Raw genomic sequence first — 19,108 nt, forward strand, 5'->3', positions numbered from 1 at the left:
CCCTGCATTGGCAGGCAGATTCTCAACCACTGTGCCACCAGGGAAGCCCTTGTCTCAGCTTTTGACATGCCTTCTTCACTAAGCTTAATCATTTCTAGCTTTTGACTTAAAGTGAGAGACGTGCGACTCTTCCTTTCACTTGAACACTTAGAAGCCCTTGCCAGGGTTATTAACTGTCTTAATTTCAATATTGTTGTATCTCAAGGAAGAGGGAGGCTGAAGAGGGGGAGAGATGGGGAATGGCTGGTGGAGCAACAGAACACACACAACATTTAACGATTAAGTTCCCGTCTTTTACGGGCGAGGTTCGTGATGCCCAAAACAATTACAATAGTAACATCAAAGATCACGGATCACAGATCACCATAACAAATACAATACTAATGAAAAGTTTGAAATATTGTGAGAGTTACCAAAATGTGACTTAGACACATGAAGCAAGTAAAGGCTGTTGGAAACATGGCACCAACAGACTTGCCCTATGCAGGGTTGTTACAGACCTTCAATTTGTAAAAACCACAGTATCTGCGAAATGCAGTGAAGTGAAGTTCATTAAAAGGAGGCGTGCCTGTGTGCTGACATGGAGAGATCTTGGTGATACAGTAAGTGAATTAGTCCAGCAGAAGAGCCGGATGTCAATTCTGGGAGGGTCAGGCATTTTAACCTTCAATAACTTGGAACTAATATACAGTTTAGATTGACAAGTCACAACACATGTGTGTTAACTGGTTACTGGAGACCAAGGGTGGATATCCAGTTTGTGTATTGTAATCAGTGCTTGTGGCGGGTGCTTGCTACAGTAAGAAATGGCTCATTTTCTCAACTTTTTAGGATTGTACCTTTGAAAGTAAGTACATGGTGTTTAGTAGCATGTGATCAGACTGGTTCTTGGTCAGAGCTTTTGCTGACAAAACAGGATTTTCAGAAGATGGGGTAGAGCATGCAGCTCTTCTGGATTCGTGGAAATTAATCTGATGTGACCACGGTGTTTCAGGGCCACGTGAAGTGTTTTGTGGGTGAGCATTTGTGATCCTACACGCTCAGTATGAAGAAAGCACAGCACACTTTCCAGTGTGATGTTATAAACAAGTCTTCTCAAAAAAATGCGTGTTCCTCTTTCATCTGGTTCATTTCGGGGTAAACAGTAATTTCGTGTATCAGTATGCAATGAAAAAAGGAGCAGAGGCTTTATAATTTATCAAAGTATATGAACTAGCACCTGTTTTAAAATAATGCTGTGCTTGGGTTTATCTGGGGATAGCACTTTTTTGTCGTGGAAAGAAAATGATCGATCACTAATATTCCCTGGGACTGTTCTTTTGTTTCTTGGAATCTGGCTGGTTCTTTGCAGAACCAGTCTAAGTTCACAAATATTGTTTCCATCCTCAAGTTATATGGGGAATCATCACCCCTAATTTAAAGTATGGTTTTATTGTTTCTCTTTGGGTGAATATTTTGAAGTTGGGAAATCTATCTATCATAACCTCAAATCCAGCTTGAGAATCGAAATACTTGCATAATGCCCATGTGATGTAGGTGCCTACAGGGTTCTCGGTTCCACGGTCTTATTTAAAAATACCTGGTGTTATTTTTTATATACAGCGTCTCTGCCTATTTCGTTCTTGCCATATTGCTGTTCTAGATTGATTTAATTATTGCTCAGTGTCATGTTTTTTTAATGTACATTCCATATGTTTCTTTTTCCATGGGGGAGGTTGTTTACCCTCTTTTATCATGTTTTCCCCATTTCTATCCATTCCTCATCATAGGCCTTCCCACCATCCGAGGCCCGGCCGTAGCAGCCCGGTTTCCCAGCAGCTGCCCGTGAACACCCGGCCCGCACCGGCTCCGCCACCATGGGGACTGCTCAGGTACCGTGTGACCCCTTTCATCCTCTGGGCCACGTCCACACGGTGGGAGGCGCTGGTAGTAGTGGTGATGGAGGTGATGCAGGTGATGCAGGTGATGGAGGTGATGCAGTGATGGAGGTGATGTAGTGATAGAGGTGATGGAGGTGATGCAGGTGATGCAGGTGATGGGGGTGATGCATGGAGGTGATGCAGGTGATGGAGGTGATGCAGTGGTGGAGGTGATGTAGTGATGGAAGTGATGGAGGTGATGGAGGTGATGCAGGTGATGCAGGTGATGCAGGTGATGGAGGTGATGCAGTGATGGTGGTGATGTAGTGATGGAGGTGATGGAGGTGATGGAGGTGATGCAGGTGATGGAGGTGATGCAGTGATGGAGGTGATGTAGTGATGGAGGTGATGCAGGTGATGGAGGTGATGCAGGTGATGCAGGTGATGGAGGTGATGCAGTGATGGAGGTGATGTAGTGATAGAGGTGATGGAGGTGATGCAGGTGATGCAGGTGATGGGGGTGATGCATGGAGGTGATGCAGGTGATGGAGGTGATGCAGTGATGGAGGTGATGTAGTGATGGAGGTGATGGAGGTGATGCAGGTGATGGAGGTGATGCAGTGATGGAGGTGATGCAGGTGATTCAAGTGATGCAGTGATGGAGGTGATGTAGTGATGGAGGTGATGCAGGTAATGGAGGTGATGGAGGTGACGGAGGTGATGGAGGTGATGCAGTGATGGAGGTGATGTAGTGATGGAGGTGATGGAGGTGATGGAGGTGATGCAGGTGATGGAGGTGATGCAGTGATGGAAGTGAGGCAGGTGATGCAGGTGATGCAGGTGATGCAGGTGATGGAGGTGGGTAAATACCCAGGGGGCAGTCTCGCAGCTTCTAGCAGAGGATTTTCCTGCTCAGATGGAGGCGTGTCTGTAAGCGGCTCAGAAATGCGGTGCTTGTGTGTAGTGTTTGGGGAAGAGGGGAGGGGCCGCTGGAGATCCAGGGAGCGAGCGTGAGATGAGATCTGGGTTCTGGTCCTGCTGGCGTCACATGTCACACGTGCTGTCACATGTGTGCTGGGAGGAGGGGCTCTGTGGGCACACGTGGGCGTGACTGCGGTGAAACCTCACACCTGGAATGGGGCTTCTCCAGGGGCGTCGAATGACCTTACCAGGCTTATAATGGGCTTCCACGAGTTGGCGGTGGTGGCTCTGCGTGTGTGTCTGAGACTCACTGATGGCGAGTGAGACGGGGCACAGACGCCCCTTCAGGGGCAATCTGACTGCAGTTCGTTCCTAAAACACCCGGGGCTGCAGCGTGTTCTCAGGAAACCCCCAGAGGGCCACAGCCCACTCACCCATCTGCACCATTTGGAGTGTATTTGAGAGCAGAGGTGTGACCTTTTACCGTCCCTGATGCCAATAAATAGAATAATCAGTTGAAGCCTTTATAGATAGAGGCTTTCATTTGATTTTTCAAAGGAAAAGGTGGCAATTTGTAGTCTATCTTATTTCTTACTCCAGGAGAGATTTAAGGCATGAACGATGTTGAAATTTCAAGTGGACCCTTGTTACTGGCCCCCTGATGACCTTCCTCCCTCCTCTTCTACCCCTCGTGCATCTCACCTGGTGCCACCTCACATGTTTGCACCTCCGTGTCCTAAGACCTTCTTTTACCTTCTTGATGCTCTCAGAAAAGGATGTTGACATGGGGTGTCAGTCTCCATATCCAGGAACACTGTCATTTTTTGGTGGGAGTTTTGTGTAAGAGCCTTGAGGAGACCAAGCCTTTTCTTTCTTTTTTATTTATTTTGTTATTGGGGTAGTGTTGTTTTACAATGTTGTGTTAGTTTCTACTGTACAGCGAAGTGGAGTTCCCTGTTCTATACAGCAGGTTCTTATTAGTTATCTATTTTATACGTATTAGTGTGTATATGTCAATCCCAATCTCCCAATTCATCCCACCACCACCACCCTGCTTTCCCCCCTTGGTGTCCATACGTTTGTTCTCTACATCTGTGTCTCTATTTCTGCCTTGCAAACCAGTTCATCTGTACCATTTTTCTAGGTTCCACATATATGCGTTAATACATGATATTTGTTTTTCTCTTTCTGACCTACTTCACTCTGTATGACAGTCTCTAGGTCCATCCACGTCCCTACAAATTACCCAGTTTTGTTCCTTTTTATGGCTGAGTAATATTCCATTGCATATATGTACCACATCTTCTTTATCCATTTATCGATGGACATTTGGGTTGCTTCCAAGACCTGGCTATTGTAAATAGTGCTGCATGAACATTGGGGTGGAGACCAAGCCTTTTCTTCTCTCTTTTCAAAAAACTGCTTCCCCCTCTGGTTCAGCAAAGACAAGGCATGATGTCTCTTCGTGCTCTTATCAGCTCTTTAATCAAACTCCCTGCAGCTAGCGAGAGACAACTGCATATTTTTCCCAGGAATTAGGTAGGATTCTTAATTGCAAAGAAGGGATGTTAGGCACATCACAGACCTTTCGGTGGGGCTGGAGAGAGATGTTCTGTACGAGGCTGTCAGCCCCGCCGCAGGGCCCTGCATGATGAGGAGATGCCCTGGTACCCGGGCATGAGCCTCGTTCCAGGGATGCCTGCTCCCACACAGGGAAGGTCGGGGGCCTTGCCTGCGTCTGGCTGCCAGGAAGGCTGGAAAACTCCTTTGTTGTTGTTGTTGATGTTTGTGCTCATGTTACCGTTTGGGAAGGGGTTGATCCCAGCAAGGGAAAGTGACAGAGGTGCAGGGAGCCTATTTGGAAATGCTGGGCAGCCCCCGTGGGAAGCCACCGCTGGAGTCTGCTCCATGGATCCCATTCTTCATCCCCACGCTGTCAAATAGCACTCTGTTGTAAATGCCCCCGTCCCGTATAAAATGCAAACACGCTTACTTTTATCCCACTCATCGCACAGTCTAACTCCTAGTCAGGGTCTGGGAACAAAGTTCACTGAGCTCAGCCTGACCCCTTCCTGGTTTCTGGGCCCTGTATACTAACTACAGCCAACACAGCCTTTCGGAAACTAGGTTACAGGTTCTTCAGGTTGCTTTAGTTTTCATTATAAATATATACGTGACACAGTGGAGAAGAACTATGGGGGTGATGGTAGCTCTAGTTTCTGCGGGGCTCCCGTCTCCCCTCCCCGCTCCACATCCCCTTGGCCCCGGCCAGTGGCTCTGCTAGTCTGAGACCTTGAATTTCCGGGTGAAGGTGAGTGAGTGTGCTTCATGCCTCAGACGCCTGAGTTCCTGGTGGTCCTACCTGTGGGGGTCTCTGCAGGCTCCCGTGAGCTTTTCCAGGGGATGTGGTGGTGCCAGTGGGGGATTCAGAGGATCCCCTGGTCTGACCCTCTGCCCTTGCTCGGAGCAGAAGCTCCTCTGTGTCCTAATACCGTGGGTCCACTGACGCCCTTGCCACCTGTCGGTCCAGCAGCCTGAGCGGCTCCCAACTCACCCTCCAGATCCAGTCCACGGGGCATCCCTGTGTTTCCATGGATAACTCACTCCCTCCTGGACTGTCCTTCCCTGGGGACCAAGACGCCTAACAGGGCAGACTGGAGAGTCCTGGAGACGGGAACCAGGGCCGCCCTGATGGCCTCCACGCTTCCAGGAGCCCGTGTTGTGGCCACGGGAGGAGGGTACCACGTGTGGCTCCTGGTCCACGGCAGACACTGCCTCTTGGAGGAACAGGCTTCTCGGGACAATTCCCGGAAGCTGCCGGCACAGCGGGCCCGTGAGGAGCCTCCATAGCGCCTGCTGCCCCGGGTAACCCCAGAGTGGCCTGTGACGCCCCCTCTGCTCCTCCCCACTCCCAGCCCCCCAGCGCCCCGGCACAGCAGCTGCCTTGCCTTCAGTTTACAGGCAAAGTTGCTGAAAAGGGCAGTTTTGTCAGATTCTGCCTTTGGGTAGAACTTGAACTGTGGGAATTCATGGAAATGTAGGGATAATGTTTAAAAGACACTCATTACTGTTATTGACATTTTGGAGCAGAGAATTCTCTGTGGTGGGCTGTCCTGGGCGTGGTAGGATGAGGGCAGCATTCCACATCCCCACCCACTGATGCCAGGACCCTCCCCCTGACCGTGAGCGCCAAACACGGCTCCGGACATTGCCAGATGCCCCCGGGGGGTGAGGTCAGCCCCCAGCCCCACTGAGAAGCTCTCACTCAGATGCATCAATAACCTTCCTTGACTGTGGCCAGGCTCGTTGCAGTCTCCTTTCACCGCCCCCCCGTGAGTGAGTGAGGGGCCATGCTCATGAGCCCTGGATCTCCTCATATCTGCAGGAAGATCACACTTACCGACAAGGACTCCTGGGCATAGGATGGCGAATATCCGTTGCCTTTATAACTAAATAATTTTAACTGTTTTAGCAGCGAGTACATTTATATTAAAAGTAAATTACACGAATTCTTTGTGAAAGTACCTTCTCTCTGGCTAGTTCAGAGATTTACTTGTAGAAATTGTGAACACTGTAATTGTAAATTGTGTTAAGTTAGTTGTCTCTTCTCTTTTTAAAAATCATACAAGCACTATATCTTACCTTGAAGAGATTAGCATAAACAAAACAAGATTCAGAGATGGTCGTTGTTTTTCTTTTTAATTTTTATTGGAGTATAGTTGATTTACAATGTTGTGTTAGTTTCAGGTGTACAGCAAAGTGAATCAGTTATACATACACATATATCCACTCTTTTTTAGATTCTTTTCCCATATAGACCATTACAGAGTATTGAGTAGAGGTCCCTGTGCTACACAGTAGGTCCTTATTAGTTATCTATTTTTTATATATTGTAGTGTGTGTATGTTAATCCCAACCTCCCAGTTTATCCCTCCTCACCCCTTACCCCCTGGTAACCATAGGTTTGTTTTCTGCATCTGTAACTCTATTTCTGTCTTTTAAATAAATTCATTTGTACCCTTTTTTTTAGATTCCACATGTAAGTGATATCATATGATATTTATCTTTCTCTGTCTGACTCACTTCACTCAGTATGACAATCTCTAGGTCCATCCATGTGGCTGCAGATGGCATTAGTTTGTTCTTTTTTATGGCTGAGTAATATGACATTGTATATATGTACTACATCTTCTTTATCTATTCCTCTGTTGATGGACATTTAGGTTGCTTCCATGTCCTGGCTATTGTAAATAGTGCTGCAGTGAACATTGGGGTGCATGTGTCTTTTCGAATTATGGTCTTCTCTGGGTTTATGCCCAGGGTGGGATTGCTGGGTCAGAGATGGCCATTGTTGTCCTGGTTTACTTTCCATGTTTTTTATGTCTATATATATATATATATATATATATATATATCTCCACAAGATATATTAATAAAATGATTATACCAATTGTTTCAATAACAGATGTTTTAACAAGTTAATACAGTATATTATGGCAACTCTCCTTGTCCATAAAAATATTTTAAAATATTTATCTATTTTTATTGAGTTATAATTAACGTACAACATTATATTAGTTTCAAGTGTACAACCTAGTGATTTAATATTGTTACACATCATGAAATTATCATCATGATAAGACCAATGGCCATCTGTCACCACACAAAGTTGTTACAATATAATTGATGATATTCCCTATCACATCCTCACATCCTGTACCTCACATCCCTGTGACTTATTTATTTTATAACTGGAAGTTTGTATCTTTTAATCCCCTTCACCTATGTTGTCCATCCTCCCATCCCCCTTCCCTCGGGCAACCACCAGTTTGTTCTCTGTATCTATGACTGTTTCTGTTTTATGTTTGCTCATTTGTTTTGTTTTTTACATTCCACATATAAGTGAGATCATATGGTGTTTGTCTTTCTCTGACTTATTTTACTGAGCATAATACCTTCAGGTCCATCCGCACTGTTGTAAATGGCAGGATTTCCTTCTTTTTAGTGGCTGAGTAATATTCCGTTGCATACATCATTGTCACCTGGGTGGGCTGGTTATGTCCACTGAGGTCTGCCCATATAGTGGTGTACTTCGTAGCTGCTAAAATGTTTTTATCCACAGATGAATACTGTTAGGTTGGTGCACCTCAGTTGATGTAGCCAGCCTCTCAGGTTGACAATGATGTCCAATTCTCTTGTAATATAAATAAAGCTTGGACAAACTACCTCTATTCAGTTACTTTATTATTTCCTTAGAATACATTTTTGGAGTTAAAACGTTTCAAAAGATATGAAGATTTATAAGATTTTCAGTGTATATTTCAATACAGAAAAATGCACCTGTTTGCCTTCCCACCAAGATTATACACTTAACGGTATTTGCTTTTAAAATTCTCTGTATAATTACTAGTTTGACAGGTGACATGTAATGGGCGATTTCATTTATTACTTAGGTTAGTGATTCTGTTGAATATGCTTTTTCCTTTTTTTTCCTCCTTTGTGTGTGTGAATTGCATGGTTGGGTCTTTAACTCTTTTCTTGTTTTATGATCCAAATATTTTTTGCTTCTCAGATTGCCATTTAAGTTTCAATTTTATAATTTTTTAATTGACATATAGTTGATTTACAATATTGTGTTAATTTCAGGTGTACAGCAAAGTGATTCAGTTTTTTATACATATATATATTTTTTCAGATTATTTTCCTTTATAGGCAGTTACAAAATATTGAATATAGTTCCCTGTGCTATACAGTAAATCCTTACTGTTTATCTATTTTATATATAGTAGCATGCATCTGTTAATCCCAAATTCCTAATTTGTCCCTCTCCCCTCCCTTTTCCCCTTTGGTAACCACAAGTTTGTTTTCTATGTCTGTGAGTCTATTTCTGTTCTGTATATAGATTTATTCGTATTATTTTTTAGATTCTACATATAAGGGATATCATATGTTATTTGTCTTTCTCTGTCTGGCTTACTTCACTTCGTATGATCACCTCTAGGTCCGTCCATATTGCTGCAAATGGCACTATTTCATTCTTTTTTATGGTTGTGTGGTATTCTGTTGTATATATGTACCAATTGTCTGTTGATGGTCAACTTTACAATTTTTATGCAAGAAGTAAACTTTCACACAGTCATATCTAGGAATGTATTCCTTCATGATTTCTGACTTTGGTGTCATGCTTAAAAAGCCTTCCTTTGCCAGATTTTGCATAAACATTCAGCTATATTTTACTTTAATATTTTTATTTCATTTTTTCCCTTCAAATCTTTAATTCTGGATTTATTGTAGTTTATGTATAAAGTAAAGGCTGTACTTATTTCTGCCACTAAGTGGGCAATGAGCTATTGTGCTATCATTTACTGAGAAACGGTGCTATTACCTTTTCCAATATTGGATTATCTCTGTATTTTGGGAAAATGCTAATTGGGGTCACTCTTCTTTTCCACTGATATTTATTTCTAATATATTATAAATTTGTATTTAGCTTTCATCTTTAGAGATTTTATTTTTACCATGAATTTGAACAAAATTTCTATGTTTCCTGGAAAAATAGTTGCAAAGTAAGTTTTTCATCTTTTACCTATATTTCAGAGCATAATAGGTAAGAAGAGCTCCTTTACCATTTTTAAAGTACTGGAAAAAATTATTTACTGAGGCTGATGGTCCCTCAGCGGGACCTGGATTTGTGATTTCACCACCAGTGCAGTGGACTTTTCCTCTTAGGTGACATATATAAACGTAGTTAAGATGTTGCCCTAAATAAACATGAAATAACCAAGCACAGGATTTGTTACTGAGAACAGGGAAACCCAGGTTGAATTACTTGGTGAATATGGTAAGAACTGTCTGGGATGTAATTATGTTTAATCATTCTGTGAACCTGCCCCGCAGAGACAAGCCCCTGCCTAGAGGCCGGGGTCAGGCTGCGCGTGTGCAGGATGCGGGCTGGTGGATGGTGGTGCGTTAGGAATTCACAGGCCTCGTGGCTGGGTTTAGAGGTGTGCCCGGATACACCGCTTTCATTTGTGGGCTTTGAAGTGAAAAATGTGAGCGCCGGCGGCGTTGTGCACCATCGTTGCAGGGCATCCAACAGATCCTGAGCAGACATGGGCTGAGGAGGGCTTCCTTGCCTTTTCTTAGTGCCTTGAACTATTATTCAGTACATTTTTGTTGAATGGGAAGAATGATTTCTAGTTAAAACAATTGTAAATGTCATTGCAGTGCACACTTCTCTGCATTTTAATTTGTGTTTCTTTAGAGCGGTTGGATCTTTTTGCCTTAAAAAAAAGCTGCCTTCCTCTAGGGAATCAGTGTAAAAAAAGAAGAGCTGCTTAGAAATACAGCTTTTGGGTCACATCCTTGTCGTTGTCTGATTCTCCCACCAGCGTGGTTTAGAAGGCGGTTATCCTGACGGTTTTATTGGTAGATTCTTCCCAAATGTGCTCTGTTTTATTTCTCAAAAAATTATTTCATGTAAATCACATACTTTCAGGACTGAGACTTTATTAACTCAAGTAGGGCTGTCCTTGTCCTGTTAAGTGTCACGTGTGTGTATGTGTGTGTGTCTGTGCGTGTGTGTGTGTCTGGGTGTGTGTGTCTCTATGTCTGCGTGTCTGGGGGTGTCTGTGTATGTGTCTGGGTGTGTGTATCTGGGTATGTGTGTGTGTGTCTTTGTATCTGGGTGTGTGTGTGTGTGTGTGTGTGTGTGCGCGCGTGCGCCTGGGCGTCTCTGTGTGTGTCAGTGTCTGTGTGTGTGTCTATGTGTGTATGTCTGACTGGGTGTCTCCGTGTGTGTCTGTGCATGTGTGTGTATGTGTGTTTGTCTGTGTGTCTGCGTATGAGATCTTAGACGTGCTCAGAACACTTCATGAACTTCAAGTGTGAACCTGGAATACAATTCTCTTCTCAATGTTAGTCTGAGTCTCCAAATTCTTGAAATACTTAGAATAACGAAATCATAGGTCTCTTTATGTTTGGGACTATTTCCAGCCTCACATGTAAACCTTCCTCCTGTGTCAGCCGGGCCCTTGGATTCGTGGACACTCTCGGGTTAGGTCAGTTGGTCCTGAGGCTCTGACACTTACACGTTTATCTCAGGGTTGAACACAGGTCTTTCTGGTCATGTTTGAGACCTTGGGTTCTGATCCGAGAACATTTCATTCCTCTGAAGACTGTCTCTGGGTGGGTGACGGACCTGTCCTTACATAACAAATAAGCGCCTGGACTTGAAGAGCCATCTGTGACAGCAGGACATCACGGTAACACAGCAGCTGTGTGGTCCTGAAGAACCTTTTCTCTGTCTTAAATTTAGACCTGTCTGTGCTGCGGGCACTCACTGGGGGAACCAGCGCTCAAAGCACAAGGCCTGGATGCAGCTGGTTTGAGGCAGACAGAGTGATGGGCTTTGTTGCCCTGCTTTTGTATAAAGCTGCTGACGTGTGGGTCCCTGTCCTGTCCTTCACAAGGGCGATTCTTCTTCCCAGAGGCATGTCATCTCAGAGCTCACGCCACTCAGAATTTTAACTGTGATGTTTCCACTTGTACAGTCGTTCATGGTGAATTGCCGTTTAAATAAATAAATACATATGCTGGGGTGTAGGTGGTTAGAAATTTTAAGGAGAGTTTGGGTAGGAAGTCTGCACTGAGCAAATGTTAACAGTGTCTTGCCTGCAGCTCAGCGTGGATGTGTGGACCTGCAGACAGAGCTGGGAGGATCTTGGGGTGGTGCAGTGGGCGAGCCGATTTTGAGGGTGGGAGAGGAAGATGGAAATGTCGGATTGACTTGGTTGATCTTTGGCGGGGGGCTGGGCAGGTTAAAATGTTTGTTTGGTGAGGTTGATATGGCACTAGAGCTGGAAATATGTTAGAAGGTTGACTTTTTAGAAAAAGACAAGTTTTTAAAGCAGCTTTAGGTTCACAGCAAAATTCAGAGGAAGGTACAGAGGTTTCCCATGTACTTCTTCCCCCCCCACCCCATTGTCACCATCCCCACCAGATGGTGCATTTGTTACAATTGATGAACCTACACTGACACGTCACCATCACCCAGAGTCCATCGTTTACATTGGGGTTCACTCTTGGTGTTTGTACATTCTTTGGTTTTGGACAAATTTATAATGACGTGAAGTCACCACGACGGTATCGAACAGAGTAGTTTCACTGCCCTAAAATCCTCTGTGCTCTGTCTCCTCGTCCCTCCCCTTGACACCCCCTGATCTTTTTACTGTCCCCATAACTCTGCCTTTTCCAGAATGTCATGGAGTTGGAATCACACAGTCTGTAGTCTTTTCAGACTGGCTGCTTTCACTCAGTCATATGCATTGGAGGTTCCTCCTTCTCTTTTCATGGCTTGAAGGCTCATTTCTTTTTAGAGCTGAAGAAGGTTGTTTACTAAGAATATATTTGGAGAGGGATGAACTTCCCTTGCGGGAGGCCCCAGGGAGGGGAGACCAGGGGAGGGGCCAGGGGACGCATCCATCCCAGGGCCTGCTGTGCGTTCAGCGAGGAGTGGCCAGGACGGGCCTGGGGCTGTTCGTGGAGAACAGCTGACGTGCGTTCTGTCTGGAGAAGAAAGGCCTGTGAGTAGGTGGAGGTTTGTCAGGTAGAAGACATTTTGAGTTTGTTCAGTGTGTTCTTACATCTGGGGCTGCAAACTCCGGCCTGCGGGCCAGGTCCAGCCAGCTGTGCATTCATGGCCGCGTGTTCATGGCCGCGCATGGGCTCCATGGGGTGGGTAGCGGCTTGTGGCCTGAAAAGCCTCCAACAGTTACTGCTAAGCCTTTCACGGAAAGAGTTTTCTGGCTCCTGCCCTAGAGGTGGCCCTACATCTGTAAATGGTACAGGGAACACTCACCATTCTCAGGGGTGATGCCTTGGAAACCCGTGGGGGACCGTGGGGTACACGGCAGCTCGAGGATTCCACGAGGCTCTTACTGCTGCCAAGGGATTTAGGGCAAACGCGGGAAAGAGCTTCCCATAGCTACGCACATTATAAATCTTTCAAAGTCCCTGGCAGAGTTTAAAGTTTGTCCACCTTGTTGAGGTCCTGGTCACGGTGAGGGCGAGATTTGGAGGAAGGTAGTGCTTTGAGATTGTTGGGAAGCCCTTTTGTGACTGGTGGGGATTTGGCTACAGGAATCCAATTCTCTTAGGTACCCGGGCATTTTCTCTATTAAGGCAAATAATTGTTTTAGGGATAGTTTATGGAGACAATGTGAGAAATGATGTGTTACTCAGCCTAAGACCTAAAATTCTAAAGAATGAACTAGAGTAAAACAACGTAAGAGTCATGAAGTGATGGGCAGTAGCCCTTAATTGTCAGTCAGAGCTGGGGGGCGGGGCCTGGCTTAGTCCTGGGTCTCCAGAGGAGGGTCCTTGGTGGGATTGCCCCAGGCCTGTCCCCGAAGCGGCACTGGGTCAGAACAGACTCTGAATGCAGGGCCCCTCGGTGCGCCCCACAGGGCCTGGTCACAGAGGTGCCCGGTGTGGTCATCTGGGCTCAGAACAGCAGGAAGGTGCAGAGGAAGCAGAGGCCCCTTTAACAGGACTGCTGGTGGATTTGCGTTTCTGTAGGAATAAGTCGTGAAGCTGGGAGTCCGAGGCCCTCGTGGGAGTGGCAGCAGCTTCCTCGGTCGCTGGAAGGACTTTGGAGAGCGGGTCAGGCCTTGTACCACGGCTGCATCGCTAAGGAGATGGTGGCTTTTCCCATGAGAGCAGGTCACCCACCTCCTGGCTTAGATGGCACCCAGAGCGCTCTTCTGTTTGTCTTCTAACGTCACCTTAAGTGGCGGCATCAGACTCCGAGTGCTGCCCTTTATCCTTTTGGAGTTGTTTGTATAATGAGAGAGTTTCCTTCAGCTATTTCATTCTACAACAGAACAGGCAAGATAGATGCTTTATGTTCCTCTTTATTTACAAGATAGCAAAATAATGAATTGTTCCCGTCACTCTGCAAAGATGACCCTTCATTTAAAAGTATTATTATAAGTCATGGATTAAATACATTTAATGTTTTTTTAGTCCTTTGAGATTATTACCCGTGTTGGTGCTCAGACTTTAGTGACTGCTGTCTTTGGCCGGGGGCGAGTCTCTTCAGGTTGGCATCTGAGGCCTTTCCACCCAATCCTAGAGTTTTTTAGAGATGTCCATATTGTCCATTTTTTGGTCCCAGACTTGGATTAGCCTGTGTCTAGGGAACCTGCTGTATTTAGTGAAAGTGGCATCAAGACCACATTCTTATTTCTAGAGATGCAGGTTGGTCATTGTTTCTAGATTTTTGTAGGGGAAAAGCTGGGACAAACGTGTGAATTTTTGAAGACAGACTACATTTTGAATTCATACTGGTAATTGCAATTCAAATGCAATTTTTACTACACCTCTTTTATGTTACATTTGTATCTCTTTTCTCCCATGCTGAAAATCCTGATTTTCAAGAGCACAGAGGTAATGGGGTTAGAACAATCTATTATTATGCATCTGCTCTATCCCGCATTATACCTACAGCAGGATTAAAATAACAAGGGAAACCTATCACCAACAGGACCCCTGAAAACCATGAACGATCTTTCGCATTTGCTGTCACATTTCCTCCACTTTTGATTGCTGTCAGTGTTGTCAGAACATGTATGCGTTAAATACTGTGTTCTTCCTTTAACCCTCATTTAGTCTGTTCTTCATGTGTTTACTTCCAACTACTGGTCTTATGTCCTCATGGTTTCCTGGAGCCTGTGGTCCAGTCATTTCTTCAAAAGAGGCTCATGGAAACAGTAATCCTCAAGTTATTACGTGTTGACATCAGTTTTTCTGTGTCCTTTATACGTGAAAGGTCAGCTTTGCTGGGTAGAAAACCACTGGCTTATGTCTCCTTTCCCTGCTTATCTTATGTTCTGCCTTCCTTCTTTGCAACATAGTGCTGTGGCAAAGGCTGCTGGCAGGTAATGTGTTTCCCTTATAAAGTCACTTGTCTTTTTGTCTAGATGCCAGAGGACTTTAATTTTCTTTAATGTTCAGTAATTGCAGTATAATATGCCATGGTGTTAGTTGTTCTGAGTCAGTTTCTCTGGTACGTGGTGTGTTCTTTCAATACGTAGTCAAACCTTTTTTTGTTAAATTCAGTAGACTTTTCATACATTATATCTGTGAGCAGTTATTCTGTTCTACTGCTTTAATGCCCACTTTTAGTGACTCCTATCATCTGTTCTTTGTATCCTCTTTGCCTGCCTTTAATATTTGCCACTTCACTTCTTTTTTATTTTAAAGTTTCCTTCCTTTTTTTTTACCTTCTCTTAATGCGTCATTTATTATGTTTGTTCTAATCGATTCATCATTTCTGAAGTGAACTACTGTTTATTTCTAGTTTTTTTCCCCTGAGTTCTGTCACTTCATTTCTAAGTTTTCCTCATTTTGACCTACATGGTTGTTTCATGTCTGATAACTTAGAGTAGCAGGTGGTTTTTTAAAATTTATTTTGTCTTTCTGGTAGGATTCCATTGTGTGTAGGGATGTTATTCTGCTCCTTTGATTCTTTTCTTTTTTTCTTTGATTCTTTTTTCTTTTTCTTCTTAAATTAATTTTCCCCAGCTTTATTGAGATATTTCTTCTTTGTTTCTCATCATAACTTTATATCAGGCTTGACCTTGATACTTGTCTGTTGTTCATTTTTGTGTAAACTGAATTTTGCTGAACTTTAGAGGAAAGCAGGGCCAGGATAACTTTCCAGTTCCTTGATCTCTCCCCTCCTGATGTTCGCATGGAGAGTTAAAATGTGGCAGCTTGGTTTCTGAGGCTCCCTGGCTCTGTCCCCCTCCCCGGCTTTGTCCAGACAGTTTCTTTCCTCTCTCATCACCCCTGCAGCCTGAGCAGTTTCTTCTCAGTGTGGGACCCTGTCCTGGACGGGAGGTCTGGCTGACCAATCTCAAGTCCATAGGGGCCGTATTGGCTTCATCACGGCTGTCGGATTGGGTAAAGCCCCTTCCATTCCCAGCCCCCTCCCGGCTCAGGCTGGCTGCCCGTGTGCAGGGAACACCTGTCAGCCCTGGGGGCAGGGTGATGCTCTCAGTCTGCCCTTTGCCCTGTCCCTTCCCTCTTCCTTTCCTTGCACACAAAGCCATGCAGTTCCTGGTACCGCAGGTGGTTTGCCTGTTTCCTTGTATTTTGTACTTTACCAGGCGCTCTCCTCACCTACTTTTCTAGTAAGTGGTATTCATGAGCTTTTGTGTTTTGCTAACTTGTTACTTTGTATGTTCTGATGTGGGGATTTGGGGAGATTAAAAACTGTGCTGCTGTTTTTAAAATATTCACCATATTCTACATACATGATTTTAAAGATTATTAATACATTTTCATATAGAACTTAAAAAACAAAAATCTTGTGATTTTTTATGTTCACTATATTCTTGCTATATAATATATTTATATTTATTTCGCATATATTCTTTTAAAAGTAAGTAAATGCTTTCAGTATTTGTGACTTTATTTAAAAGATATGTTTAAACCTGGGTTGTTTTAGACATATTTTGATGGATTACTTAGTAGATAAAATATTTTAAAATATTAGTAATATGTTTTGGTATGTCAGATGCAAATGATTTTGAAGATGATTTTGACATTTAATGGTACCTATTGACATAAGCATTTTTGATACTGAGCGCTCTTCTAAATTTCTCATTTATTTAAAATATTTTATCACTTTGTGGTGTAGCACAAATAATAGTATTTCTTCAGCTTTTCCCTGGAAGTAAATGAAGTAGAAGGGAAGTGTGTTTGTAGGTTGTGGAGGTCAGTAATTTTTCTGTCAGGAAGTGGGACTGGATAGAAATAATAGGGCTGGTTCATGTGTAAATCAATTTAGTTTTTTAAAAAGAAACTTCTTATTGAAATAGAACATACCTACAGAAAGTGTGCTCTTCTTGAGTTTACAGCTCCCTGAATTTTCATGGAGGGAACACACCCAGATCAACAAATGAAATATTCCCAGTTCCCATGAGGCTTCCTGTGCCCCTTGCCAGTTACCATTCTTCCTCTGCCACCAAGGGTCCCCAGTGTTCTGACTTCTAACATCTTAGATCAGTTTTGCTTATATTTGCTTATATTTGTACGTCATATAAATAGAATTGTACCGTACATATTAACTTTCTTGAACAAATTTATCCAGATATAATTCACAATTAACCTGTTCAAAGTTTGTAATTCAGCAGCTTTTAGTGTATTATTTAGTATGTCCATAGAGATGTACCAACATCACCACAATCAGTTTTATACAATTTTTATCACCCGCAAAAGAAACCGCGCATCCCTTGGCCACCCACACCCAGTCCTCCCACCTCTGCTGCAGCCCTAGGCCACCACCATCATCTTTTTCTGATCATCTCTTTTTTTGTCCTTTATTCTATTAATATGGCGTTTTACACTAATTTAATTCTGGATGTTAAACCAGCCTGTCATTCTTTGGATAAACCTGGTGTGTATTTTCTTTTATTTGCTCTTTCCCCCTCAACATTTGTTTGTGGATTTACCTATCTTGCATTAATTGTAAACTGCTCCCAATTTATTCCACGGTTTATTTGTTCCTTCTCTTGTTGGTGGACACTTGGTGGGTGCACAGGGTTTGCCTATTATGAGTAGTGCTGCTTTGAATGTTCTTTTATTTGTCCTATAGTGAGAATATGTTTGCATTTTTTTGGTATAGACTTGGAATTGGAAGTTACAGTTTATACGTTGGCCTGTATTCAGGTTGAACAGATATTTCAAAACAGTTTTCCAAAGTGGTTTTTACCCAAATACACTTCCATCAACAGTGTGGACAATTCTTGTTGCTCTATATTTTAGCCAACTCTTGGTGTATTCTATGCTTTCCATTTCTGTCATCCTGGGGAGTTTGCAATGGTGTCCGATTATAGTCTTTCTTTCCTTCTTTCTTCCTTCCTTTCTTCCTCCCTCCCTCCCCCCTTCCTTCCTTCCTTCCTTCCTTTCTTTCTTACCTTTATTGGAGTATAATTGCTTTACAATGGTGTGTTAGTTTCTGCTTTATAACAAAGTGAATCAGCTATACATATACATATCTCCCCATATCTCCTCCCTCTTGCGTCTCCCTCCCACCCTCCCCATCCCACCCCTCTAGGTGGTGACAAAGCACCGAGCTGATCTCCCTGTGCTATGCGGCTGCTTCCCACTAGCTATCTCTTTTACATTTGGTAGTGTATATATGTCCACGCCACTCTCTCACTTTGTCCCAGCTTACCCTTCCCTCTCCCCATGTCCTCAAGTCCATTCTCTACGTCTGTGTCTTTATTCCTATCCTGCCCCTAGGTTCTTCAGAACCATTTTTTTTTTTAGATTCCATATATGTGTGCTAGCATACGGTATTTGTTTTTCTCTTTCTGACTTACTTCACTCTGTATGACAGACTCTAGGTCCATCCACCTCACTACAAATAACTCAATTTCGTTTCTTTTTATGGCAGAGTAATATTCCATTGTATATATGTGCCACATCTTCTTTATCCATTCATCTGTCGATGGACACTTAGGTTGCTTCCATGTCCTGGCTACTGTAAACAGAGCTGCAGTAAACATTGTGGTACATGACTCTTGTTGAATGATGGTTTTCTCAGGGTATATGCCCAGTAGTGGGATTGCTGGGTCGTATGGTAGTTCTATTTTTAGTTTTTTAAGGAACCTCCATACTGTTCTCCACAGTGCCTGTATCAATTTACATTCCCACCAACAGTGCAAGAGGGTTCCCTTTTCCCCACACCCTCTCCAGCATTTATTGTTTGTAGATTTTTTGATGATGGCCATTCTGATTGGTGTGAGGTGATACCTCACTGTAGTTTTTTTTTTTTTTTAATTTATTTATTTTATTTATTTTTGGCTGTGTTGGGTGTTCGTTTCTGTGTGAGGGCTTTCTCTAGTTGTGGCAAGCGGGGGCCACTCTTCATTGCGGTGCGCGGGCCTCTCACTATTGCGGCCTCTCTTGTTGCGGAGCACAGGCTCCAGACGCGCAGGCTCAGTAGTTGTGGCTCACGGGCCCAGTTGCTCCACAGCATGTGGGATCCTCCCAGACCAGGGCTCGAACCCGTGTCCCCTGCATTAGCAGGCTGGTTCTCAACCACTGCACCACCAGGGAAGCCCCTCATTGTAGTTTTGATTTGCATTTCTCTAATGATTAGTGCTGTTGAGCATTCTTTCATGTGTTTGTTGGCAATCTGTATATCTTCTTTGGAGAAATGTCCATTTAGGTCTTCTGCCCATTTTTGATTGGGTTGTTTGTTCTTTTGGTATTGAGCTGCATGAGCTGCTTGTAAATTTTTGAGATGAATCCTT

The 19,108-nt window shown here is 43.7% G+C and overlaps 1 protein-coding gene and 1 long non-coding RNA gene across 5 annotated transcripts in view; one reads left to right on the top strand and one right to left on the bottom strand.

Moving 5' to 3' along the window:
* The window catches only part of DLGAP2 (DLG associated protein 2), a 736,824-nt gene that overhangs the window by 98,404 nt on the left and 619,312 nt on the right, over positions 1-19,108 (top strand). Inside the window, exon 2 of one of the 4 annotated variants that reach the window (XM_082443966.1) lies at positions 1,770-1,871. The exons of the other annotated variants lie outside the window; for them this stretch is intronic. Coding sequence (XP_082300092.1) covers positions 1,857-1,871 — 15 coding nt within the window. The 5' untranslated portion in view covers positions 1,770-1,856. The remainder of the gene's footprint in view (positions 1-1,769; positions 1,872-19,108) is intronic. 4 annotated transcript variants of the gene reach the window in all.
* Positions 1-19,108, bottom strand: part of LOC309651369 — a 112,031-nt gene that overhangs the window by 15,016 nt on the left and 77,907 nt on the right. The window lies entirely within an intron of this gene.

Source organism: Balaenoptera physalus (assembly GCF_965194825.1).
Source record: "Balaenoptera physalus genome assembly, chromosome: 21".
In the NCBI taxonomy this organism is placed as follows: Eukaryota; Metazoa; Chordata; class Mammalia; order Artiodactyla; family Balaenopteridae; genus Balaenoptera; species Balaenoptera physalus.